The following is a 27,260-nucleotide window of genomic DNA, read 5'->3' on the forward strand; positions in this document are numbered from 1 at the left end:
TTTGTAAATGTTAACAAAACAATTCCAAATATGAGTCACCTAAAAATACATGTAAATAGACAAAAAAAAATATTGCAGGATAAGTGGTTCTGGAAAAGGATGGATGGATGGTAAGATTGACAAGGGAGGGTTGAAGTTCAAGCAGAAAGTTGTAGACGAGAGAGGAGAAAGTGACAGGGGCCTCACAGCGGTAACAGGAGCTGTGACTCTTGGCACCGAAAGCCACACCAGGAATATTCTAAGAACAACATGTGAGGTCCATTCCCAGACGAACCCAGAATACAGTCACTCTAATTTGGACTCTTTTGTGGCTGCGTGATAACGTCCTCACGTCTACAAAAATGAGACGCTCGCGTCACTGAAAAGAAATCACAATGAATGTCGGGTACGAATGAGTAATGGAGATCATTTTTCCTCTTGTCGCGGCTTTTGCAGACGTGGATGAGTGTGCGACCCGGACCGCCGTGTGCCCCAGGTTCCGGAAGTGCATCAACACATTCGGCAGCTACATCTGCAAGTGTCACGATGGCTTTGACCTGCAGTACATCAACGGGAAATACCAGTGCATCGGTACGCGTCACTCACATTATTGTTCTGTAATAGTGATAAGGTGGACATTGGGATCGCCAGCACATTCCAATGCTTGTCATCAGTCATTTGGTAAGGATAAAAATCTTCAAATACGTCTATAGTGCGCCATACCATAGAATTGGATTTATCAAGCTGTCCATCACAGAAGCATTAATACAGTCGGTTAATTCAGTTGTATCTAAGGCTTTAACAACACAAACAGCTTGAATAAGCATGTTGGGCTATTGAAAGGATTCCTTGAATTTAATGGAAAATAACAAACTCTATATTGTTGAAAAGGCTTTCGTCGCACGTCAAACTTGTGATTTTGCCTTTGACGCCATCGTAGCTTATCACAACTGGCTAGCTACTAAAGCCTCTGCAGTCACGTCACGATCGCTCATTCAATGCCGTCCTGTTTTCCCCGCCCCTCCCATTTTTCCTTTCAGACGTGGATGAGTGCTCTTTGGAGATCGGTCGCTGCGGTGGCTATGCCACCTGCTTCAACACGCCGGGCTCGTACAAGTGCAAGTGCAAAGACGGCTACAGGGGGACGGGCCGCGACTGCAAACGTAAGACAACACATGAAAATGCGCTGGGATGTTTTCTTTGGGGAGGTATAGCCTCAAAAGTCGCCCCCTCGCTCCCCAAAATTCTTTTCTTTGTAAGGGTTGCCAGTCACTGCCTATAGCCCCCCTTTTTATTTTTTTTACAGCCTTATCACATTTACCCAGAATGTTGCTCTTCTATTCTGTCTATTTTAATTGGGCCAAAGAGTCATTGAGCTTGCAAAATGTATTTATTTTACATGGGAGTTTCTCCCGGCTCTCGCACAATCCATTAGTTCCTGGAGAATTATAATCATTGAGTCCTTCGGCAGAGAGTAATGGCGTGGCAGTCCAGTGAGCAGGAAGGACGCACCACTTCTTCTCCCCCTCATTGAGGGCGTCAGGTTGGGTGTTGGAAGTAGGCTGGGTTGGAGGGAGGGTCTTGTTGCAATATCCAACGTGGGCATCACATATCAAAGTAAGATGAGGTGACAACTAAGGTACAGAGCTTTTGTCCACACACATTCCACACACGTGAAACCCAGATGAAGTGCCCCCACCCCACACACACACACACACACACTCTCCCTTACCCAGACATCACCACAGACCCCCATCTCACCTCTTGATGCAAAGAATGTGCAGGAGAACAAAAGGACAAGGTCCATGACATCATCAAGACTTGGGTGCATGTTGCCTGTGTCCCAGAGGTGGGAGACTTGAGTGCGACTTATGTCGACAATTTTAGGACTTACTAGGCTAAAACGTACGACAGACTCGACTTCACTCTGACGTGGTATTCATGACTCTCGACTTGACTTGAACTTGAAGTACACGACAAGTCTAGCCTGTTTACATTTAAAATCAGCATTTTCTAGATAGTGTTCAATAGTTTTGTTTCTGAAAGAAAAGTTATTTTTTGAGTAGTGCTCGTGAACCTGGCAACAGACCTGTAGGCACACCGCTTCATGAAACGCATATAATGGAGATAGCTACAGACTCTATATTGTTAAATTCGGAATGAAGGATTATGTTTTTCATAAAATCAGGAAAAAGAGAATCAACAACAGCTAACATCAACCATCACTACAAAACTGCTACCCTAACTTCACCGTTTAGCTCACAGACAGCTAGTTAAACATTAACTAAGCTTCAGTCAGTTAGGCATTTCATTGAAAAGAATATACTTTTCAGAGACTGTTCTTGGGACCATTGGGAAAAAAACTGTGATTGTGAATGGGTAAGTATAGCTAACTAACTCAAGTAGAGATACTGAGTGCAAAGTGCTAATGTGCAAATATACAGGGTTTCTCAAAAGTCACAACACAGTTCCTTTTTTCTGTTTCATTTCAGGTATCATTCGGACAGAAGTGAGGCCATCAGCATTTGACAGATTAGGCATTGCAGTTTTTGAAATCATATATTTTCCTTGCCCATGGCTCGCAAATAGGTATATTGGAGCAGCTTTGCAAAATTGCCACCTGGCCACAAGTTTTTGTTTTGTTTTGTTTCTGACTGCAGTTCAGTGTCAGCTTGAGAAGCTTTATGGCCATCACACTGCTCCAATACACTATTGGTTTACAGTTTACACTATCCATGGCAAGTTTCTCGAAATAGGATCGTTTTTTTGATAAACAATGCAGCAGAAGAAAAAAAAAGAATCACTTTTCTATGTACATACAGGTCCAAATCAATTAATAAGAATATTTGGGAAAACTCCATTTAAGTAGTTCAATTCAAAAAGTGAAACTCATATATTATACGGATCCACTCTACACAGAGGGAAATATTTAATGTTTAATGCCGTGGCTGTGACTGTACCCTGCTTCTTTCGCCAAAAGTCTGCTGGGATTGGTGCCAGCTCACCTGTGACTTTGAACAGCCTAAGTGCTATAAAACTGCCCATGGCTGTGAGACGTGCCACTTTAGTTAGAGAGTCATTTGAGGGGCATCACAGGTTGGAGGAAGTGACTCGAAGCATATTAAAAATGTCGTTATGACACTTAATGGCCAATTGTCTGCCTCATTACGTCTTCAGTACTTGTTAGCGCTCCATCTGCACTTTCTTGTCATTCCAGCCATTCCCAAGGTGGCCATAGACCCGCCGAGGCCGGGCAAACTGCCTCCCAGCTACCACAACCACCTGCCTGATACTGACCAGAGGAGAACCACCACCACGCTACGGCCGCCGGTCACCCATAGGAGGGTGTTCACCGTCGCCCCCAAAACCACAACAACCGCCGCCGCAACGACGACGACGGTGCTTCCGAAGAGAACGACGACGACGACGGCGCTTCCGAAGAGGACGACGACGACGATATCCCTGCGCAAGCCATCAACTCCGACCCGGAAGCCCTTCGTCCCCACCAGGAGGCCACCCCCACCTACTCGCAAGCCCTACATCCCTCCAAAACCGGTGACAACGACTCCACTGCCATCTCCGCGGGTGACCACTGTGGACAACAGCATCCACAAGGACGTGACCAAGCAGCGAGGAGATGTGCACAGTAAGTTTTTGTTTTTTCGCCCACAGCGTGAATAAAAAAACATTGTGCGGCTCTAAGTGGAATTATAGACCATTTAGCAAATGGTGTTAGTGGATTTTATGACCGTTCAGAGGCAGCACAAGGCTTTAAAAGCTACTTTGCTGATAAAGGTTATACATATGACTTTGAAAGCACTTTCAGATACTTGGATATGTTTGAGAGAGGTTTTAAAGCACAGTTTGGGCAAATACTCTCCAGAATTATTCATTTTAGAACACTGAGGAAAAAAGACAAAGTAAAAAAATGCTCAGTGATGAATTCCTGACTTTCAATCATGATGTCCTCATTCAAAACATAAGTGTTGGATTCACAGGTGCATCGCAATAGATTACAATATTATTTTAGGAGTTCATTTCCACCCAGGAAAAACTCTATTACCATGTCAGAATTTGATACAGTTGACCAAAAAACTGTAGAGAAAACGGTTCAGCAGCTGAAGCCATCAATGAGTTGTCTTGACTCAATACCATCTGACTTTTTCAAAGCTATTGCGAAGTCTGTGCTAGCTGATTTGCAGCAAATAATCAATTGCTCACTTCAGTCAGGCGAGTTTCCTAAAGCTCTGAAAGTATCTGCCATTAAGCTTTGCTAAAAAATAGAACGCTGGACACTTCCATGTTAGCAAGCTATAGACCCATCTCAAATCTCCCTTTCATAGCCAAGATTGTTGAGAAAGTTATTTTTAATCAACTCAGCAATTTCTTGAACTTAAATGGACTTTTTGACAAATTTCAATCAGGGTTCCGAACTCATCACAGTACAGAATCTGCTAAATGATATGAGGTTGAATACTGACTCGGGAAAGGTGTCAATTCTGGTCTTGTTTGGCCTCAGTGCGGCTTTTAATACGGTAGATCATAATATACTGCTGAACAGGTTGGAAACGTGGGTAGGACTAAATGGAACAGTCCTTGGTTCAGGTCCTACCTCGAGGAAAGGAGTTATTTTGTAACCATTGGAAGTGTTCAATCTCATCGAATGGCAATGACCAATGGGGTCCCTCAAGGGTCAGTTCTTGGAGCCCTCCTGTTCAGCCTGTATATGCTAAGCTTGGGTCAAATTCTTGAGAACTTTAATTTTGACTATCATAGCTATGCAGATGACACACAGTTATATCATGTCTAGCAGTGTCTCCAGATGACTACAGTTCAATTGAGGTGTTGTGTCACTGTCTAAAACAGATAAATAACTGGATGAGCCAAAATGTTCTTCAATTAAACCACAACAAAACTGAGATAATTGTTTTTGGCAATAAATAAAAGAGGATTGCTGTTAGTAAATACTTGGAATCACTCTCTTTAAAAACCAAAGACCAAGTCTGAAACCTTGGTGTTCTGATAGATTCCGACCTGACTTTCAACAGTCATCTCAAATCAATTACTAAAACTGCCTTCTCCCATCTGAAGAACATATCCAGAGTGAAGGCTTGCATGTGTCAAGCAGATCAGGAGAAGCTCATCCATGCTTTTATCTCAAGTAAACTTGACTATTGTAATGGTCTTCTGACTGGACTCCCTGAAAAGAGCATTAAACAGTTGCAGCTCATTCAGAATGCTGCAGCTCTGACCAGAACAAAGAGGTCAGAGCATATTACTCCAATTCTAAAGTCTTTACACTGGCTTCCAGTCAGCTTTAGAATAGATTTTAAAGTTCTGCTACGGGTCTATAAATCACTATAAAGGGTTTAGGTCCTGAATACATGAATGAAATGCTAATGGAATATAAACCCAGTAGGGCTCTGAGATTGACAGACTCGGGTCAAATAGTGGAGCACAGAGTCTGATGCAGCATTTCGCTATTATGCTGCACACAAGTTGGAAGAAGTTGCCAACAGTAGTGACGTCAGCCCCAAGTGTACAACTCCTCTTTTTTCCCATGCTTTTTAGAGCATTTCCACCTTTAAATATTTCTTGTACTGTACGCTGTTTTAATTGTATTTTTATTTGTTTGAAAGGTTTATAAGCTGTTTTTTCTTTGTTTTTAATCATGTAAAGCACATTGAGTTACCTTGTGTATGCTATATAAATACATTTGCTTTGCTTTACATTTAACTGTTTGTATATATCAAATAATTTGTTATAATTTATTGAATTATAAACAGTTACATTTAAAAATAATTATTCTATTATTATAATGAATTTTTTTTTATCCAATCTATAAAAATGACTTGGCCCATCTGTCCAATTTAAAAAATCAAATGTGGTCCTTGAGCACAAATGTTTTCCCACCCCTGTAAAAAGGGAGCTCCTCCAAAGCAGCCCTAATCAGAAGTGACAGATGTGCGACACTAAATTATAAAACCTTTCTATCTCCGTCGTCTAATGTAGTTGTAGCAAGCCGTCAAAGATTGATGATCCTTTTGAGGGGGTTGGCAAAAGGGCCCGCTGAGCACTGCTCGTAGCTTTAATTAAAATTTGTATTTACCTCAAATCACCTAACAAAGAAAAGAATGGAACGGCGTGAGTATTGGAGTGAGGCCGATACGAGCTGCACTGGAAATGCGTGCAGCTGCAAAGTTTGGTGTCGCAGGTGAGATGTTTGCACGGGCAGATGGCGGCACATAATTACAAATGGCGGTGGTGGAGGCGAGGCTGTAGGAACGGAGACGATTTCATTAGCACCTGTCTGCAAGTCACAGCTTCCAGGAGCTGCTTTGACGAGGTAACTCCCCCACTGAGCAATTATTTACATAATCTCTCCCAAATGAAAAGAAACGAGCCTCAAGCATCCGTGTGTGAGGATATTTACAGATTCATCGTTCAGTGCAAATTGTCAAAGCTATCTCCACTATAATCTTAATGCAGACTGATCAGAGCTAATGTTAGCGTCAAGGCTAGTTCGTCTCAGTGCTGAAAGAAAAAAATTGCTCTGTTGCCGAGTGTGTCCTCCACTCTGATTGTTAAACACCGCACCCCAAATGAAACAGTCGAGTAAATAGACGCAGCACTTAATTTAATGTATTTCCTCAAACTGTTTTCTCCATTCTACTAGTAGACATTGTAGTACCAATTAATGTCTCTGTGGATTATCCATTCTAATAGATAAACAATACTTTTTACCATATTTCCCACAGTAGTGGCCTCCACTCTAATAGGCAGAACTCCCGAATTAATTGCTGAGCATGTACTCTTCGCCACTAAATAAACACTGCCCCCCCCCCTGAAATGAAGTCTCTCCAGTTGCGCAAATACACACAGGATTTATAGTTTTACCATATTTCCTCAAATGGTGTCCTCCACTGAGATAATGTAATAATCAGCTCTTGTAGACACGGCAGCGCTGATTAATCACCAGGTACGCCGTCCACTCTAACAAATTGCTCCCCAAATGAAACACCGGCTTTTCTCTGCAGTTGAGCAAATAAACACTGGATTTGTAGTTTTACTTTGTTTCCTCAAACACTGTCCTCCATTCTAATAGACACTGTGGCCGCAATTAATCACTAGGTGCATCATGTACTGTAATAAATAAATGTCACGCAGCTAATGCCTGATAAATTCTGCAGTTGAGTAACGAAATGCAGCATTTAAAGTTTTGCAATACTTTTTAAAATATTGTCCTTTGCTGTCATAGACGCAGTACCCCAATTACTCACCAGGTGCATCGTCCCCTCTACTGGTGTGCTCTGCTCTTATAGACACCATGCGCCATCCACTGTAAGAAATTCAACCTGCGGCCCTAATAAAACACCTGCTACTCAAGTTCAGCAATCTAATAACATTCAGTTTCACCGTATTTCGTTTAATGGTGTGCTCGGTTTTAACGCTTTGTATCCAATTCGTCACTAGGCACACTGTCTACTCACACGAATAAATAACAAAAACACTGCACTCCAAATAAAACGCATGGTACTCAAGTTGCTTCAATAAACCCAGCATTAATAGTATTACCGTATTTCCACGAACAAAAGATGGGTGCATGATGAATTGACATCAGGGTGTGTAAATCTCCTCAGGGGTTGTCCATTCGAAAGAGGATAAATATGTGCACACGTCTAGAATAAGAGGATGGGTGTAGGTCTATTTTCAGCTTCCTGACTCTGAGTTCAAGTTGCACTTTCGTTAATCAGGATCATTTTATTTATATGTTTTATGACAGGATGCATGATACCCGAGTAGGAGGAGGGGGCGGGGGTGCTGTGGTTTGGGTACATTCCTGCAAAGACCATCTGCATGTATACACACACGCACACGTTGAGCCCTGGATGCCAGGGATCGCTGGAGGTTCTGGTGCGATCGCGTCCGGCCTCCTCCCCCTCCTCCACTTGAATGCGTTTAGGCATTCAGACGCCCTGCCAGCTTCTGTGACTCACTTGTTGGACCCAATGGAGGTCAGTTGAATCTGAAACGAGCTCAGTGTACGGAAGGCCCAGAGTTTTTATTATTAGCTCATTAAATCACGCTGAAAGCTTGAGCACAATTTTGCATCTTTGATGACTTTTTTCACAGAAGTTTGAAGGTTTTAAAACGTAAACTTATACAGTGGTGCCTTGAGATACCAGTGACCCGACTGTAAGTGACCGAGATACGAGTCGTCATTTGGCCGTTTTGTTTTGCTTTGATTTGTGACCTCAAACTTTATGTTGGCAGTCAACTCAATTCAACTCACTTAACACACACATAAGCAGCACTTTGGCAAATAGTGAACAATTTCTCAAAAGAGGTTTCAAGATGGGTAGTAGCAGTCGCATTTGAAGTTTAATGTCAAACTAAACATCAAACAAAGAGAATTACACGATGTGTATTTAAAAACCAGCAAACTGTGTGGCCTTAAGACCAGCCTTTAGATCAACCAGCTAAATGCTAACATAAATGGAAAATGTCATTGACATGCCAACGTTGGCATCGATAGTCACGCTTTTACAACCCTTTAAGCAATGGCTATTTGAAAACATGGTGAAACAACACATGTAGACAGATAATATAAGAATATATATATATATATATATGTCACTATAGTCACAGGCATATATTCTTCATCCTCTACTGAAAATTACTAATATTACAGCAACTTTAGTTAGTAGATTAGTAGTACAGAACAAGTAGTCGATTGTTCTTCATTTGCGTCTGCGTGACTGTTATTATACAGTACTGCCACCCGGTGGCCAAGGTGGGCACACCAAAAGGCGCAACACACTGAATTGGATTGCAGCATTTAGTCAGTCATGTTGCACAAACTGCTTAATGCTCTACATTCTATTTCATTAGGTTATCAATCTGTTTTTATAAAGTATAATATCATAGAGTGCTATTTTTCTATTTGTCTTTTTTTCCCCACATATTCATACAACTCCGTTTGTTTCCTCAGTCCCGCGGAACCACAACCACAACACGGTGCTGGACTTTGACATCGAGCTGGGCAACACGGCCGATGAAGCCAAGGACGACGCCGGTAAGCTACTGCACGTCACGCATTTTAATGAGTCAAATGTGCAGCGTTCGTACTGAGTCACGTATCGCAGAAAGCTCTTTATACTGCTCAAAAGGCAAGTTAGTGAAAGTGTTACTTTGAGCTTCTACTGCTGGGACAAAAAAAATAAAGTCATATCATACATTAACTGTACAGGCAATGATTTAAATAGTGTGTTTCACTGTTATCCAAGTGTAAAAAGTACAAGTCTACAAAGATTTTCACCGCATTGATGTAATAGGATAAGAAAGGAACCACAAGCCATTACATTTTATTCTTGCACGAAAGAGGACAAATAGGGCAAAGGTGAAGAATGCGGTAGAGAATGCAGTATATCTTCTGACCAACAGAAGAAAAATATATATTTTTTCAATGAAATATATATTGATAAATGGATGGATAGAACTTAACGACTTAGCTTTTGCGTTCAGGTTTGTGTCACTGGACATTCATTTAGTTTAATTGACCACTTTTGTAAAATTAAGATGTTTTACAAAAATAGAAATAATTTTTTTATAATACTGTGAATTTATTCTCATAACTTTTAAACTTCTGTTGCATTCAAATTTGGTTGGGAAATCTGACACCGATTTTTAGAGATTTGTCTTTCTTTTTTCTTTTTTTCTTTTTTTTTTTTTTTTACTCCAGATAAATATTTTTTTTTCTAAAATTTCCCTGTTCTGTAAAAGACATCTCTCAAAATATTCTGATTATTTTATTTTTATTTTTTCCAAGATAAAGAATGTTCAGAAAAAGAAAGGGATTATTTTTCTTGTCCCGTTGTGACTTTATTTTGGTATATTCACAACCACTGTCTCTCTTTTGAAGTTGTGTTTTCTCAAAAGTTGTGCGTCTTCCTCCTGGTCAGATTCAGGCTTCCTGAGCTGCTCTTTCGACGACGGCCTCTGCGGATGGATCAGAGACAAAGACGGAGACGTGCACTGGGAGACCACGCCGGACCCGGCAGGTAACGGAAGGCCAGGGAGCTTGTTAAGCAATGTAAACAATGCATCCATCTTGGACTCTATGGCAGGAGACAAGATGGAGACTCTGGGATGCCACTGAGTGACACTTTCGACTCAAATTACTGTCATTTTTGTTCTTTAGCTTCACATAAGGCGGACATGTTTGAACTGTGTTGACGTGAGTCAGTGGTGGACAAACATGAAGTTACAGTGCCTGGCGTCCTCGGAATGATGGATTCAATTCTGCCAGACTGAAGAGTGCTATTTTAAAGTCGCACTTCAAATGATACAAATAGTCTTTTTTTTTCTCTCTCTCCCAAAAGTTGTATTTTTTCCTAAAAACGAAAAACCAGGAAAACATATTGTTCCTAGAAAAAATTGTTCTTGAAAAATACACATTTACTAATGAAAAAACAAAAAAACCCACTTGCAATTTATGGCTTTATTCACGTAACTTTCTGATTTTTGTCTCTTGTGTGCAAGTTCATGTCAGAATTTTGATATTCACAAAAGAATACAACTTTTTTTCCGCAAATTGTTTGTCATCAAAAACATCTAAAAAAAAAAAAAATACACTTGTTGTTAAATTCAACTGAATAATTGAATTAAGATACGATATTTAAAAAAATAATAATATATCCCCAAAATAGTAAAAACACTTGTTCTCGGTTGTTGATTCCAACTTTCATCTTGCAAAGTAACTACTGTTTAATCCAGTAAATGACACTTTTCTCTGGGGGGGGGAAAAAATTCCCCAAATATTGTCCATCCATCCATCCATTTGTTTTATACCGCTTGTCCTACAGCAGGTTTTGAAATCCAAAATTAACATTATTATTTTTTTTCTGAGTAGTTTGAATTTATTCACCTACCTTTGTGATTATCTAATCACGTTCAGGTCTATGTAGGAATTATAACATTTTCTAACGTTGCAATTTTTCCTATTTCTCGATTCAAAATGAACTTCAACTTATCTTCACATACAAAAAAGTCTTTCCTTATAAAAGACCCGAAAAAGAAGAAAACATATTTGCAGGCTGTCAAACACATGCCAAAGTAACAGGTGGCGCCATAAGCTTTCTAACAGTTCGCCCGGTGATTCTCACTGTTGTACGGGTACAACTAGTGGTACGCAGGCTCCCTCTAGTGGTAAGAATCACTGCTTAAGTCGAGTTCAGTTGTATTTAACTTAAGTTAAATACATTTTCATTTAATCTCAAACAGCTGTTTGTTTTGATACAATTATTCATTTTTTTTTTTTTTACTTGAATTTGCAATACATTTTAATAAAACAATTGATGTCCATTTTGATCTTTTTCCTATATTTCAGTGCCGTGTTAATGTACAAACTGCGCATAATGTTCCATTTACTTACAATCATATAAAATATGTTTATATAATTAAAACATCTCTCATTTTTGGTGAATGCAAATATTTTGTAGGTGGTACTTAGTGTAAAAAGTCCAAGAACCATTGAGTTCGTCAATCAGAATCCTGAAGAATTTTGCAAGTTTCCGCATGTTTTATATGGACTGAAACATGCCGTTTCACTGCCCAGGCGGTCTCTACCTTACCATCCCCGAAGTGGGCAACAAGAGGACGGGGCGGGGGGCGAGGCTGGTCCTCCCGTTGGCCCCGCCGTGGAACGAGGGCAACCTTTGCCTGTCATTCCGCCACAAGCTGGCGGGCCACCATGTTGGCATGCTGCAGGTGTTCGTGAAGAAGGGCGCCCGCTACAGCCCGGCCGTGTGGGGGAGGACGGGCGGCAACAGCTGGAGACACACCCAGATAACGTTGTGGGGAGCGGGCCTGGAGAGCGTAAGTCTTTAAGGCTTTAATCATTTGTCACGCTTGGAGGGGTTGAACGACTTTTTATAGTTGACGCCAAGGTGATAGTAGTCGAGTTGACTTCGATTAATCGGTGCCGTGATTGATTTTTTTTTCCAGTTGTCAACTCGCTGTGCACGCCTCCAAACACAATTTTTGTCACATTGTTTTTTTAATGTTGCTTTCAAAATTGTGTGGAAATTCTGACAACATTTTGAAATGTGTACTTTTGGCTTACAGTATTGCAAATTTATTACTGCAACTAAGGACTTTGGTTCCTCCCCGTAATGACTGCGATGCGCTGCAACTGTGACCGTGCTCCCGACAGGTGGTGCTGAAGGGCGAGCGCGGACGGGGACGAAGCGGCGAGATGGCGGTGGACGACATCTCGCTAGCAAAAGGCTCCTGCACGGACGATCGCAGCCCAACGAGTCTCTGACGCGGCAGCTCAAGGGAGAAATCGCGAAGAGAAAACAATTCGAAGATTATCTCGATGAGACGTGACCCCTGTTTGGACTCCTCTTCTCATTTGGCGCCCCCTTGCGTCCGAACCAGCGAACAGCAGCACATTGCGCCTCTCGAAATGCAAAGACTGAACTGGACTTCAGCCTCGTCTGATTTGGAGGCCTGTGCCCGTGTGGTTGCCATGGTGACGTCCGCCGACAACCCTTCCATCCCACTGCTGCCCGTTTAGTCGCTCTGCTTGTCGCAATGGTCAAACCAGTGGCGGCCACTTGGTTCCTTTTCTTCATCTGATTAGATCAACAATACAATAGAGTATCAGGTCCACGAGATGAAAACAAACTAGAACAGGTCGAGTTAAGCTGTAACTTTGACAAAAAGTAATTGGACATGAAAAAACGTTGGGAAGAAAATGTTTTGAGAATCAAGTTGAAATTTTTTGAAAAAAGTACAGTTTATCTTATTTCAGACCCACACGCGGTAGGTGAAAATCTGCGATACAGAGAAACCATATAAAAAAAGTTTCGTTTTTTTAATAGTTTTACCCCTCCCATATGCTTAAAACACACGAACTTATTAAAAAAACGCTTTATGGAGTATTCCTTAGCCCCTGTCAAGAATTGGGAGATTTATTGTATAAAATTTACTTTGAGGAAAGGAAAAGATGCACACTTCTCCAAATAAGAGGCTGTTTATTTGTCACTCTCCATTGGAGTTTACTATAAATCGGACACAAAAACATTGTATATTTAAACAAAATGTTCAACCAAACCACAAAATTTCGCTAGCTTAATGCTGACATGTAATGCAAAACGCTACAGATGTGCTAAAGTAGATTAGCATAGATGTTACGGTGATTATAAACCTTCAAACAACTGCTTCTTTAGCAGCAACGCATACAAACAGAGCATCCAACAATATTCACAGGCTTGTATTCTTTCTGCTCTGTGAGAACAGCAACAATTACTTCAACTTAGTAGGGGATCTTTCTGCCTCTTCTTGCTCCTAATTTCGCGGAATCTCCATCCAGTAAAGGGCAGTGCCACCCGGCATGTTGTAGCACAAAGTGGTACTACTCCGAAGGCGCGCAACTCTAAATTGGGACTCGTCTGTATACTGTAAAAACCGACCGCTTCAAAATCTGTGATATCTGCAGAGGTGTGAAAGTTCAACTGCTACAGTGTTTTACCAGAGAATCTAATTTTAAAGTGGACATTTCACCAGAACAACTGTGTGGAGTTTGCATGTTCTCCCCGTGCCTGCGTGGGTTTTCTCCGTGCACTCCGGTTTCCTCTCACATCCCAAAAACATGCATTCATTGGAGACTCTCAAAAATTGCCCGTAGGTGTGACTGTGAGCGCGAATGCTTGTTTGTTTGTATGTGCCCTGCGATTGGCTGGCAACCAGTTGAGGGTGTACCCCGCCTCCTTGCCGATGATAGCTGGGATGGGCTCCAGCGCTCCCGCGACCCGAGTGAGGAGAAGCGGCTCCAAAAATGGATGGATGGAAATTTGTCATTTATGTGGGGAAAAAACATGAAATATTGCTGAAACAATATCATGGTTTGCACTAGAAAATGTAATATTGCAAAAATAAATTTGACATTTGACCATTAAGTTGATTTGGTTTTTTTTTGTTTTTTTCCCCCCCGGAAAAAAGTGGCAGTATTGCTAGAATTAAATGATATTTTTAATTAAAATAGTAGTTTTACAAAAATGAAGAAAAAAATGGGCATTTGCTTAAATGATTCCAGGAGTTTATGAGAAAAAGTTAAGAACATTTTACAAGCAAGAAGTTGAGATATACTATGTCTGAATTTTACGATGAAAAGTAAAATGAGAATAAAATCATAATATATATTGTCGAAGTCTCAATAATTTCTCCTCGTAGAATTTCACGTATTCTTCGAGTTTTACAACTTTTTTCCCTATGAAATGACGCTTGCCTCTTTGTGAAAATGGACTTTTTCCAGTCAAACTTTTTTCCCCTCATAATGAAATCTGTGACTTGATTCTCCTCATATTGTGGTCGTTTTCTTGGGAGCCTTGTTACTGCTATTATCATTTTCCCTATGAACCGTGCAGCTATTCCCATACTTGCCTGTCCCAGTATTTCCGACAAAAACCTACCAGATTTATTTTTTCAATCTTTTTGTCCTACCCGTCATGAGATCAAGCCATTGATTTAAACCGTATGCTATATTGTACAATTGCCGTTTGTTACAGACAACTCTTACGCTTTTACAAATTGTGTTACTGTAAATACTCAAATACCACCATTCGTTGTGTGCTTTAGACATACTGTAAATCTGCCCGTGTTAAATAAGCAAACTTCAAAATGCTTGTGATACTTTTTTAATTGAACACCATACATTCTTGAATTAATACATTTTCTCAACACTCCCCTAACCTGTAAAGTACATTTATTGTCTGCCATGATGATGATGAAGGGCACTGGATGATGGAATTTCTTCTTTTTTTTTAACATTACATCATATGCATGTTCAGCATATTTAAAATTAACGCAGAGCAGAATGTAAATAAAACTCGTTTGTCTGACAAAACACAGTTTGGAGGTCATTAACACCTAGCCGTCCCTCGACATCGACTGTTGACTGACTGAATTTTTCCATCTCTGAAAAATATTGTGGCGCGTATAGTGTGTGGATGGTACATTTCCGTGTGTGGGGGTGGGTGGTCAACGTTTGGGGAATTACAAAATTGTTTAGGGGGGTTTAACAGTTTTAGTGGGACTATGATTCTAAAATAAAATCATTTTGGGGCACCTTCAGCCTCCCTCTAAAATAGGCCAAGCTTTATCTTGAGGTCACGAACTGATGGCCGAACATTCTCCTTCAGGATTTTGTGTTCGATGGGTTCGATTTAAGTGATTTCTTGGTTGAACGGGTCTGGAGGTAATCAGGCTCGGATGTGGTCAGTGAAAATGAACTCAGCTTCCCAAACAATGTGATTAGGGACAGTTGGGCAATTACTTTTTCACACAGGTGTTCCTCTTCATAAATCTGTTCACCATGTAAAAACTACATTTGTTTGATGATCTTGAATGTTAAAGTGGGTTAAAAAGGAGAATTTGACAAGGGAGCAAAAAGTCTTTTTCACGGCGCTCTTTGTGTATTAAAGTAATCCGACTGTAACGCGCCATCGTTTACGCACAAATGAACTTTGACTGAAGAATGAGCTCCAACTGGTTGTTAAATAATCATCTTTCTAAATGCTTGACATATTCAAACAGACTTTTTAATGAATACTCTGCTTCACTACGCTCCCTAAACCGTAAAGCAATCGGAGTTGGCACAGTGCAAAAATGTAAATAAAATATTTTTGACTGACAAATTTTACTATGTAGCCAGTATTCTACTCTAGTAGTGAGCATGTGACACACATTAGCTGCAGTATAAAAGCCAAATCGCGCATTCAGTGGAACCTCCAAAGTCAAGTGAGCCGCTCAATATAAAGATCAACCAAAATCATCCTGAAAAACATGCCTCAAACTTCAAGCAAGATGCCAGCAAATTGTATTTTACTTTTCGCTCAGTGAGCATCGAAAGGATTAACTTCACAAGTGTGTTTTGCATTTTCTTAAGTAAAATTTTTTTTTTTTCTGTGATGGGTAGAAGAGCATAAAATGGAACTGACAAAGGCATAGTTCCCTCTCCATTTCGTGTCTTTTAGGTGTCTTAAATGGTAAATGGGCTTTCACTTGTACAGCACTTTTCTATCTTTAAGGTACTGAAAGCGCTTTAACATTTGTGAGGTAAACAACTTTGGGTTCAGTCTTGCTCAAGGACATTTCAACATGGTCACAAGGCCTCAGGATTGAATCTGCAATCAAGGTTGGGAAATGACCACTCTACCACCAGTGTCTTGTCACCCCCTATTGATTTATTTGATTTAGTTTCACTTCATTTTACTTCAATTTTGTTCACATCTCTTTACACGTATGACGTTGTTACTTAAAATGGGGCCTGTATAGTTAATACAGGTTTTATGAGAAAATTCATTGACTTATTATTTCTCCAGGAAAATTTCTTTATAAATTAGATCAACTTGGAAGTCAACCACTCTCACAGAAGAGATTGGGTTCAACTTTGGAGGTTCCCTGTGTGTTTTTTTTTTTTAATCGGATGTTAAATAATACTATAAGCTTGAAAGACACACATTTATGATTCATTGGATCCTCCCTTTTGATTGTGACTTTCCGAGGTTTAGATGGCCACACTGTTCTCGATCATCTTTGGATCCAGGTAAGTGTAAGGAATTTCCAGACCTTTGTTTCTGTTGTTGATTGTGATCGACAACCTGTCAAGCTCAACTTTAAACTCTTTTTGCAGCTGGCGGGGGAACTCCTCGGTGAAATGCTCTTCTGGGTAGTGTCCGAGGGGGACCTGTTGTCACAAACAATATACGTGATTAAAGTGGAAATAAAAAGTCTACACACACCTGCCAGCCTAACCAGTTAACATGAATATTTGACTTCTAAAGCCGTCAATGGCAGTGAATCTGTTAAAATAGCAGGTTTTCGTGAAATAAAAAAAATTTGACCAAAATAAATTATTTCTAAACTTTTTCCATTCTCAATGTGACCTATAACCTGTTCAACTCAACTGAAGGAACAAAAAATATTTTTGAGAGGGGAAGTAAAAATAAACTGAGAAAATGTGGTTGCACAAGTGCGCACAGGCTCATTTAACTGGTGATGTGGCTGTGTTCCGAAATAACCAATCACATTTATACTCATGGACAATAGCAGTTAGCACATACAGTATCTGCCACCATCAAGTCCATAAATACCAAAGATTTGATTGTGTCTGTTTAGGGAAGCACGGTGGACGAGCGGTGGGCACGTATGCTTCATATTTATGAAGATTTGGTGTTCGAATCTCAGGGCTTCCTGTGTGGAGTTTGCAAGTGATCCCAATGCTTGCGTGTGTTTCCTTCTAGTAGTCCAGCTTCTTCCCACATTACAAAAACAGCATATTAGGTTAATTGAAGCTAGAGTCTAAATTGTCCATCGATGTAAAAGCGATTGAATGCTTGAGTGTCACACTCACAACCCCAGTTGATAGAGCTGAAAATTGATAGAATAGCCATGTTCCTAGCTCTAGCTTTGGGTAGTAACTGAAAGGACAAGATCATAAACATGATCGGTTGATGCTAGTTTCCTTCATAGGGAAGCGACGATCACCCTCCTTAGAAATAGGGTGAACAGTTCGGTCATCGAGGAGGGACTCTGATCTGTCGGATCTCCAAGCGCCAGTTGAGTTCGCTCAGGCAGCTATGGCGGATAGCCCCAAGATGCTTTCCTATAGTGACTGATGTTCTTGGGATTTCCGATTTGAGGGAGATTCAGGGGAAGGCCTAGGACACGCTGGAGGTATGTCTGGCAAAATCTCGTATTGCTTCGTTGGAACTGGAGGAGGTGGCTGGAGGCAGGGAAGTCTGGGCTTTGCTAATTAGAGAATTTCTCTCGCAACCCAGATCTGGATAATTGTCATAATAAAATGCACTTTTCCCCAACAAATATTTTGTCATGTCAAGTTTGGTGTACTTACAAAGTCTGAGCTCTGCGTGCTGAGCACCTTAACTGTAACCATTCCCCGAAAAGTCACGTTGATAGGGGGCAAGGTCTGCAGCATTGTGGCCTCACTTGTTGTGCCCTTTGCGGTGGGGGGAGGACGTTGCAGGGTCGGGGGGGTGTTGGGAATCCAGCTACCATAGTCGTACTGCAATGAGGGTTTGCCAAATGTATAATTTCATGCCTGTTTAGACCACAAGTAATACAAGGTAACGGTGATGTTTATCAAAAGGATTTACCTGTCCATTGTTTACAGCCGCATGCTGGCCCGAGCTATTGAACAGCAGCATGGTGACGAACTTGATCAGCTCAGGCACGGTAGCGAAAACCTGAGGGATTCCTGGGAAGGAGAATAAGAAAACTGCAGAACTGCTAGCACGAGATATTTGTGCTACTGGGCAGCTGCTGGGGAGTAAAAGGTGCACTAATGTTGCAACATGTGGCATCACTCTCTGTAAAGATCACCTGTTTGTGGCTCGGAAAGAAAGCCATATTTAAATATGTCCCAGATCCAACTCTGCAGTTCTGAGTCTTGCTGGACCTCATCATCACTTTTGTAGTAGTACTGTATCACTCCCTGCACATATCTTTTAAGAGACACCTTGGATTGTTACACATGCATTTTGCTAAATGGTTCGATGGTAATAAAACAATTCCTGATCAATGCACAATTGTACAGATTCTCATGAGAATTCTATTGGTCCTCCCTCAGCCCATGGATAACCACTCTACTGTAAGTTTTGTAGAAATAGGTATGGCAGTAGGTTTTCATGCACAATTTGGAAAATTCAGCAGTTCAGCTTATCATATACTTATAGCTTATACTTGAAGATGATGTTCCACAGTTGGAGTCCATCATCCCTGTAGTGGAAGTTTGGCAAGTCCTGCATGTCACGATCAGCAATGTTGTCGGGGAGGCAAAGGGACCTGTAGGTTATCGAGGACAGCGAGCTTGCCATGATCTTCATCAAAGCCTCTCCACCAGAAGCTGCCGCCTGAGGAACATTAGATCAAGATTAAGATCAGTAGTCCAATACATAATATAAACAGAGGATCTTCAACTTTATTTTGAAAGAAACCTTGCTGAAGACTCCATTGGGTCCCACCAGCTGTGTTCGACTTAATTCATTTATATGCAGAGTGTAGCGAGTGTGGGGTATGAGGAGCTAAAGGGATAGATGGAAGGACCATGAAACGAAATCTTGAGGCAACAGAGGTCTTGATAATTAAGAACATTTGGTTGAAACCAAATTGGGAAAGCAGTTACCTTGTACAGGGGATGCACCATGGGCACGTTGCGCAGCAGTGACACCAAAAAGACCTCTGCCAGTAGGTGAGTGTGCAGCAAGTGCGCGTTGATTTGGTGCTCTGAGAAATCGGCACTTCTCACAAAAATCTTAGCTGTCAGCCAGTCGTACGTAGAGTCAGTTGGGAGAAAGATGGGGTTGTCCTCAGCTGGAGTCTGCTTCAGCTGAGGGAAGGCAAGGATATGTAATTAATGAGCATCTCAGGCTGGTCATTTCAAAGTCAAGGCGACCAGATGGAGAATGTGCTAACACCTTTAGTTTTAAGCCTTGAGCCTTGTAGCCTAGCTACAATATCAAGGTTCAGATTCACAATTAGAGACTTTAAGGTCAGAGTGTCTTTGCCACTATGGGATTTGAAGTCCCTCTGTAAAACGATGGAGTCCCCTCGGCACAAACTACAGTCAGAACCTTTTCCTGACTAGGAAGCACTGAGGATACCAGGGATGACTCCAACACTGAGCCAAAAAAATATTAACAAGCTCCGACTTCACTAAAGGCATATGCAACGTAATGCAGAATTCAAGCCAGACTACGGCTAGAACTGCTAACTGATTTTACCTTTAGGTACATTGGAGTTAATTAACGTCACCTGGATGGCAATAGGCATCAGCTTGTCGTCAGGTCTTTTGTGAAGCAAGACGAGGGGTGCCATCAAGTACTGCTGAATCCCTTCGATAGTGTTGGCAGGCATTCCGTCCAGGTTCTTGTAGTCACACAGGTATATGTTGCCTTCCTGTTTGAGGGCAAACAAATCTGGTGCTGTTGTGCTATTGACAAAATGGGTCGACTGTATACCTACTATATTCAAATCAACAGTCAAACTAATGTGAAGAGAATGTGTAACAAGCAGTTACCTTCAACTCCTGAGACAAGTTTGAGCCATCGGGGATGAAGACCATGTCATCAGTCACAGGGAAGTTCTTGGGTAGAGTCTTGCAACGTTGAATTAAGGTGGGATGGACGCCATTTAGAAACTGGTATGCAAATAAACCATCCTCCTTCCAGTGTTCCTGGACGTAATCTGACAAAAGAACAGTGATAAACTTCCTTCACATGCCTTGTTTTTAGTCAAACACACACTGGTTTACTGCTACTACTACTACGCTGGTATTAATGCACTTATTTTATATTCACTCCTAGAAACACTTGAAAAAGTCCATTGAAGACAGCACTTTGTGAAGACGGAAGAACCAATCGACGATACCGGTACCTGAAATGAGGGTGCCTTTGAAACGGAACATGTCATTGATATTGTCAAGACTTTCCCAATTTTCCCGGTTGTCATCCAGCCCCTTTAGCTGCAGCTCAGCCAACCTGGGAAACAAAACAAGCAGCTTTATCGTAACAAATAGCAGTAATGTTGAGTAAAAGACTGTGGAATCTCAAATGTCAAACAGCCCTGAGGCTGTACAATGGAATTAATTTACTTAAATATATATCTTAAGTTGCACAAAATTCCTACTATTAATGACTTTACACAAGACCTCAATTCAGAACAAAGGAAAAACTTTGCACATTTGTTCTACTTTTTCTTTGACTTTTGTTGTCATAAAGAAGGAGCAGCACCAATGTTGTCAGCACTGGTCTTATCAAAAGGTAAGGTTTGGAGGGCTCTTACCCTGTGACTGTTGTGAATGCAAACTCTGTCGTCTTGGTAAAAGAGAACTGGAGCTCATTCGGCAGGCTAGTAGGACCATCTGCCTTAATGGTGTAGGGGATGCCTGAGTAAAACAAATTCCACCTGTTGGGGTGTTTTTAGGTTAATGTTAGACTAGCAATGTAACAAATCAAATATTTGAGGGATACACAGTGAACTCTCACCCATAGTCTACACTTCGCTGGATCAGCTCCTGATTCCTCGCGTGCTGACCAAGAGAGTTGCTTTCATCGAAGATCCTCAGAGCTTTCACAGCAAAACCACAAACATATTGCATGAGGATTATTTGAAGGTATAAAGTACACGATGGCAGACAAGCACAGAAATCATCCAACCTTTGCCTTCTCTGAAGCGGCGAGTCTCACTGTCATTGATCCAGCAATAGATGGGAAAGGTGTAGATGTCTCTTTCTGGTGATTTGATTTCCACTTTCTCAGGGAACCAAGAGTCATCGGGCAAAAGGAAGAATTGTCGTTTGTCGAGTTCTATCAGAACCAGCTGTCCAAGGGAGTTTGGGCAGGAAACAAAATAAGTCGACACCTAGAAAAATAACAGGAAATAATGTGTGTTGAAATATTAGTTGCGCAGTTATGTTTTAGGGACACTACTTTCATCTTCTGTTCATTCCATTCCAGAGGAGCTGTTGGATACTGTGGAAAAGTGGCCTGAAGACCTAACCTAGCAGCAAGCACAGCATGGAGAAACGGAGACTTATCACTGCAGCGGAGGAGTTTGCTGGCAGTTCGACCTGCCGAATCCTGCCACGCCCAAGGTGGCTAGTGACAAGGAGGCAGCCACCATTTGACGAGCACTAGTGGGTACTCCTTCCCCTGTCATTTTGAGATCCTGCAAATACTGGTGTCCTACCATGTTAGCAAAGCCCCAAGTGATAATGACTGGTATTTCTTCTCAACATGCCGCTGCCTGGACACGGAGGGATTCACTGTATCTGCTGCTTTCTAGCCTGCCCCAAGATGTGGAACATGAAAAAGGAAGGTGCCGTTTCTCTTGGCGGTACAAGTAGACAGCTGAGTCTTGACCGTTTGTGGTATTGTGTATAGATGGGTTTAAATCAGTGATTCCCAACCAGTGTGCCAGGGCACATTAATGTGCCGTGACCACTCTTCGGGTGTGCCACAGGAAATTATCAAATTTTACTTAATTGCTCAAGAAATGATTTATTTCCAAGAAATAATGGATCTTTATTCATCTATTTATGCCAGACGGAACAAATAAATGCTCTTCTATTAGATGGCAGGAAGTACTTATAACGAATGTATCCACTTTTTGTGACATTTTTGTTTGTGGGTGTCCTGTGAGATATTTCAGTTGTAAAATATCAAGTCATTTAGGCGGGACATAAAAACTATTTTAGGGGGCCAAGACAAAATATTTGACCTAACCACGAACAGCGAAATCATATTGGGGGTGGCTTAAGAAAATTATAGGGAGACTTCAGCCCACTAAAATAGGCCTAGTGATACCATTGGGCCAGTTCCTTTTCGAAACAAAATAGTAAAATCTATTTTGCGGTAAGACTATAAATAGTGTGCAAGAACCCATATACATTTCAAAATGAAAGAAAGTTGCAGAAATATATAATGAATAGACCCTTCACTTATTTTGATGGCAGAATGTATAAACCTAAACCGCAAATAAGTGGGAACTTACTTTTTTGCTGCTTGGAAAAAGTAGTCGTCCATGATTCAACCAAAATGCTGTGCACCATTTTCTCCACAATAACATAACCAAAGTTGACCAAGCACAAATGACGATTTCATGACATTTGTTTTAGAAATGTACTTGTTTGCTGTAGGTGCCGCTCAAGCATACCAACAGATTTGTTCGAAAACTCTGAGTTTGCTTTCAAAATCAGCAGACTACAGTATACTACAAAATACTCATTTAACTCATTCACTGCCTTTGACGGCTGTTGAATTCAAATATACATTGATTTTAAATTAAAAAATATTCAAATTGACAGGCATTCAACCATCAGTGAGTCAAATAATCATGCAAATTATGAAAATGTCTTGTTTGTTGTCTGAGAAATTGAGAAAAGCTTGCTTTTTAAAGTGGCTGTACTTATTTGCGTATATTGAGCACTGCGTACCGCATTCACTGTTGGTCTTCCCAGCTGTTTAAGTATAACTGCAACACAGTAAGCGCAATGTGGCTTCCAAATAATTAAAAAAGCTAAATTCAAATGGACAATAAATTTGTTTTCTATTTGCACTGATGATTTAATGTTATAGGGTTTGTGAGGCAATTGGTTGGGAATAAATCAGCTTTAAATTTTATTTCAACATACAGCGGGTACCGAAAGTATTCAAACCCCATAAATCTTTCACTCTATTGTTATATTGCAGCCATTTGCTAAAATCATTTGAGTTCATCTTTTTCCTTATTAATGTACACACTGCACCCCATATTGACAGAACAAAAAACAATTGCTGAAATTTTTGCAGATTTATTAAAAAAGAATAACTGAAATATCACACAGCCATAAGTATTCAGACCCTTTGCTCAGTATTTAGTAGAAGCCCCCTTTTGAGCGAATACAGCCATGAGTCTTTTTGGGAATGATGCAACAAGTTTTTTACACCTGGATTTGGGGATCATCTGCCATTCCTCCTTGCAGATCCTCTCCACTTCTGTCAGGTTGGAGGGTGAACGTTGGTGGGTAGCCATTTTCAGGTCTTTCCAGAGATGCTCAATTGGGTTTAAGTCAGGGCCCGGGCTGGGCCATACAAAAACCGTCACAGAGTTGTTGGAAGGTCCAGTCTGAGGTCCTGAGCACTCTGGAGAAGGATTTCGTCCAGGATATCCCTGTACTTGGCCGCATTTCCTTCGATTGCAACCAGTCGTCCTGTCCCTGCAGTTGAAAAACAGCCCCACAGCATGATGCTGCCACCACCATGCTTCACTGTTGGGACTGTATTGGACAGGTGATGAGCCGTGCCTGGTTTTCTCCACACGTGCCACTTAGAATTAAGGCCAACAATTTCTATCTTGGTCTCATCAGTCCAGAGAATCTTATTTCTCACCATCTTAGAGTCCTTCAGATGTTGTTGTTTTTTTTTTGTTTTTTTTTAACGCAAACTCCATGCGGGCTTTCATGTGTCTTGCACAGAGGAGAGGCTTCCGTCGGGCCACTATGCCATAAAGCCCCGACCAGTGGAGGGCTGCAGTGATGCTTTACTTTCTAGAACTTCCTCCCATCTCCCGACTGCATCTCTGGAGCTCAGCCACAGTGATCTTTGGGTTCTTCTTTACCTCTCTCACCAAGGCTATTCTCCACTGATTGCTCTGACATGCGCTGTGAGCTGTAAGGTCTTATATAGAAATGTGTGTGGGTTTCCTAATCAAATCCAATGAGTATAATCAAACACAGCTGGACTCCAATGAAGGTCATCTCAAGGTTGATCAGAAGAAATGGACAGCACCCGAGTTAAATATGTGTCACAGCAAAGGGTCTGAATACTTTTGGCTGTGTGATATTTCATCCATTCCATCCATCCATTTTCTACCGCTTATCCGAGGTCAGGTCGCGGGGGCAGTAGCTTTAGCAGGGACGCCCAGACTTCCCTCTCCCCAGCCACTTCATCCATCTCTGCCGGGGGGATCCCGAGGCGTTCCCAGGCCAGCCAAAGGATGTAGTCTCTCCAGCGTGTCCTGGGTCGTCCCCGGGGTCTCCTCCTGGTGGGACATGCACGGAACACCTCACCAGGGAGGCGTCCGGGAGGCATCTGAATCTCCTCCTGAATCTCAGATTCAACTTCCCGACAGACCCTCCTCTCCAGCACCCCTGAATAGACCTTACCAGGGAGGATGAGGAGTGTGATCCCCCTGTAGTTGGAACATTCCCTCCAGTCCCCTTTCTTAAAAAGGGGGACCACCACCCCAGTCTGCCAATCCAGAGGCACTGTCCCCAATGTCCACGCGATGTTGCAGAGGCGTGTCAACCAGGACAGCCCTACAACATCCAGAGCCTTGAGGAACTCCGGTCGAATCTCATTCCACCCCCGGGGCCTTGCCACTGAGAGGCTTTTTAATCATCTCAGTGACCTCAATCCCAAAGATAGGAGAGCCCGCCTCAGAGAACCCAGACTCTGCTCCCTCATGGGAAGGCGTGTTGGTGGAATTGAGGAGGTCTTCAAAGTATTCTCCCCACCGGCTCACAACGTCCCGAGTCGAGGTCAGCAGCGCCCCATCCCCACTATACACAGTGTTGATGGTGCAGTGGTTCCCCCTCCTGAGACGCCGGATGGTGGACCAGAATTTCCTCGAAAGCCGTGCGGAAGTCTTTCTCCCTGGCCTCACCGAACTCCTCCCATGCACGAGTTTTTGCTTCAGCGACCACCAAAGCTGCATTCCGCTTGGCCAGCCGGTACCCATCAGCTGCCTCAGGAGTTCCACAGGCCAAAAAAGCTTGATGGTGTCCACCAACAGGTTCGGGGATTGCCGCCACGACATGCACCACAACCACCTTACGGCCACAGCTCCGGTCGTCCGCCTCAGTAATGGAGCCACGGAACATGGTCCACTTGGACTCAATGTCCCCCGCTTCCTACGGAACATGAGCAAAGTTCTGTCGGAGGTGGGAGTTGAAACTCCTTCTGACAGGGGATTCCGCCAGACGTTCCCAGCAGACCCTCACAATACGTTTGGGCATGTCACGTCGGACCGGCATCTTCCCCCACCATTGGAGCCAACTCACCACCAGGTGGTGATCAGATCACAGCTCCGCCCCTCTCTTCACCCAAGTGTCCATGACATGCAGCCGCAAGTCCAATGACACGACCACAAAGTCAATCATCGAACTGCGACCTAGGGTGTCCTGGTGCCAAGTGCACGTGTGAACACCCTTATGCTTGAACATGGTGTTGGTTATGGACAAGGCGTGATGAGCACAGAAGTCCAATAACAGAACACCGCTCGGGTTCTGATCGGGGGGGCCGTTCCTCCCAATCACGCCCTTCCAGGTCTCACTGTCATTGCCCACGTGAGCATTGAAGTCCCCCAGCAGAACGATGGAGTCCCCAGTGGTAGCGCTCTCCAGCACCCCCTCCAAGGACTCCAAAAAGGGTGGGTACTCTGAACTGCTGTTTGGTGCATAGGCACAAACAACAGTCAGGACCCGTCCCCCCACCCAAAGGTGGAGGGAAGCTACCCTCTCGTCCACCGGGGTGAACCCAAACGTACAGGCGCCGAGCCGGGGAGCAATAAGTATACCCACACCTGCTTGGTGCCTCTCACCATGGGCAACTCGAGAGTGGAAGAGAGTCCACTGGTACCAGAGCCCAAGCTGTGCGTAGAGGCGAGTCCGACTATATCTAGTCTGAACTTCTTGACTTCGCACACCAGCTCGGGCTCCTTCCCTGCCAGAGAGGTGACATTCCACGTCCTTCTGTAGCCGGGGATCGGATCGCCAAGGTCCCCGCTTTCGGCCACCACCAGCTCGCACTGCACCCGACCCCTATGGCCCCTACCACAGGTGGTGAGCCCATGGGAAGGGGGACCCACATTACACTTTCGGGATGTGCCCGGCCGGGCCCCATGGGTTCAAGCCCCAGCTCCAGTCCTGGCTCCAGAGGGGGGCCCCGGTGACCCGCGTCCGGGTAAGGGAAATCTGAGTCCATTTTTTGTCGTCATCATAAGGGGTCTTGATATTTCAGTTTTTCTTTTTTTTTTTAAATCAGCAAAAATTTCAACAATTCCGTTTTTTTCTGTCAACATGGGGTGCTGTGTGTACATTAATGAGGGGAAAAAAGAACTTAAATGATTTTAGCAAATGGCTGCAATATAACAAAGAGTTAAAAATGTAAGGTGGTCTGAATACTTTCCGTACCCACTGTAGTGAGCTGTTTTCCACACTTACTGATCCGCTGAAGATGACCAAAGACCTCAGCCATGTGCGCTCACTCTCGCCATCTGTGCCCACCAGCTTAATGTGCACAGGGTTCAAGGTGGTGGAGTTAAGTCGGTCGCCAGTGTAGACGGTCACCTCGTAATCCACCATTGTTATTCCAGAATGATGAGGAATCCTAATCGGGGAAACTCGTTTCTTCTCTCAACTAGAGACAGAAGGCCACAGCTGCTTCTCATATACCTGTACTGTATATGGTAATAGGTGGGAGGTACCTGTGGCAGGTTTTGGTAAGGAATGTTAGACCTGCATAAGCAATGACTCAGTCATGATGGCAAATGTAAATTTCCCATGAAATATTCACATTGAAGTCATATTTAAATGCAAAATGTTTGAACACACAGAAGAATCATTTCAATCTGATGTGCCAAGTTGATTTTGATGTTTTTTTGTGCAACCGCAAAATGACCAGACAAAAGGCAAATACAAAGCATGTTTTGTTGAG

At 42.4% G+C, this 27,260-nt stretch overlaps 2 protein-coding genes and 2 long non-coding RNA genes across 10 annotated transcripts in view; 2 read left to right on the forward strand and 2 right to left on the reverse strand.

Moving 5' to 3' along the window:
* LOC133476839 (uncharacterized) overlaps positions 1-8,414 on the reverse strand; it is a 37,430-nt gene extending 29,016 nt beyond the window's left edge. The window contains exon 1 of the long non-coding RNA XR_009788155.1: positions 7,555-8,414. This is a non-coding gene — a long non-coding RNA (uncharacterized LOC133476839). The remainder of the gene's footprint in view (positions 1-7,554) is intronic.
* Positions 1-13,943, forward strand: part of npnta (nephronectin a) — a 52,108-nt gene extending 38,165 nt beyond the window's left edge. For all 7 annotated transcript variants that reach the window (XM_061770763.1, XM_061770764.1, XM_061770765.1 and 4 more), the window contains 7 exons: positions 436-570; positions 1,020-1,142; positions 3,197-3,625; positions 8,972-9,055; positions 9,942-10,040; positions 11,597-11,856; positions 12,194-13,943. In XM_061770763.1, coding sequence (XP_061626747.1) covers positions 436-570; positions 1,020-1,142; positions 3,197-3,625; positions 8,972-9,055; positions 9,942-10,040; positions 11,597-11,856; positions 12,194-12,304 — 1,241 coding nt within the window. In that variant the 3' untranslated portion in view covers positions 12,305-13,943. The remainder of the gene's footprint in view (positions 1-435; positions 571-1,019; positions 1,143-3,196; positions 3,626-8,971; positions 9,056-9,941; positions 10,041-11,596; positions 11,857-12,193) is intronic.
* A 722-nt stretch (positions 13,944-14,665) lies between these two features.
* Positions 14,666-26,989, reverse strand: LOC133476836 (arachidonate 12-lipoxygenase, 12R-type-like). Its single transcript, XM_061770761.1, has 14 exons — positions 26,768-26,989; positions 21,222-21,426; positions 21,051-21,132; positions 20,848-20,970; positions 20,440-20,543; positions 20,084-20,250; positions 19,819-19,962; positions 19,190-19,393; positions 19,002-19,088; positions 18,748-18,917; positions 18,388-18,509; positions 18,162-18,262; positions 17,900-18,070; positions 14,666-16,732 (listed from the first exon to the last, which is right to left on the reverse strand). Exons 1-14 carry the CDS (start codon positions 26,906-26,908, stop codon positions 16,553-16,555), a joined length of 2,001 nt encoding a protein of 666 aa, XP_061626745.1. The 5' UTR covers positions 26,909-26,989; the 3' UTR covers positions 14,666-16,552.
* LOC133476838 (uncharacterized) lies at positions 21,062-22,927 on the forward strand. The gene is made up of 3 exons (XR_009788154.1): positions 21,062-21,178; positions 21,324-21,449; positions 21,522-22,927. It is a non-coding gene; the product is annotated as an uncharacterized LOC133476838 (long non-coding RNA).
* Positions 26,990-27,260: the final 271 nt, after the last annotated feature.

Source organism: Phyllopteryx taeniolatus, chromosome 4, assembly GCF_024500385.1.
Source record: "Phyllopteryx taeniolatus isolate TA_2022b chromosome 4, UOR_Ptae_1.2, whole genome shotgun sequence".
NCBI classification, from domain to species: domain Eukaryota; kingdom Metazoa; phylum Chordata; class Actinopteri; order Syngnathiformes; family Syngnathidae; genus Phyllopteryx; species Phyllopteryx taeniolatus.

Bases quoted from the DNA above. Each gene is read 5' to 3' on its own strand.
- LOC133476836 (XM_061770761.1), bottom strand. From the start codon at position 26,908: ATGGTGGATTACGAGGTGACCGTCTACACTGGCGACCGACTTAACTCC. The intron at 21,427-26,767 runs GTAAGTGTGGAA...TTATTTTTCTAG, and splicing joins TGGTCATCTTCAGCGGATCA to GTGTCGACTTATTTTGTTTC. The intron at 21,133-21,221 runs GTTGGATGATTT...TTGCTGTGAAAG, and splicing joins CCGCTTCAGAGAAGGCAAAG to CTCTGAGGATCTTCGATGAA.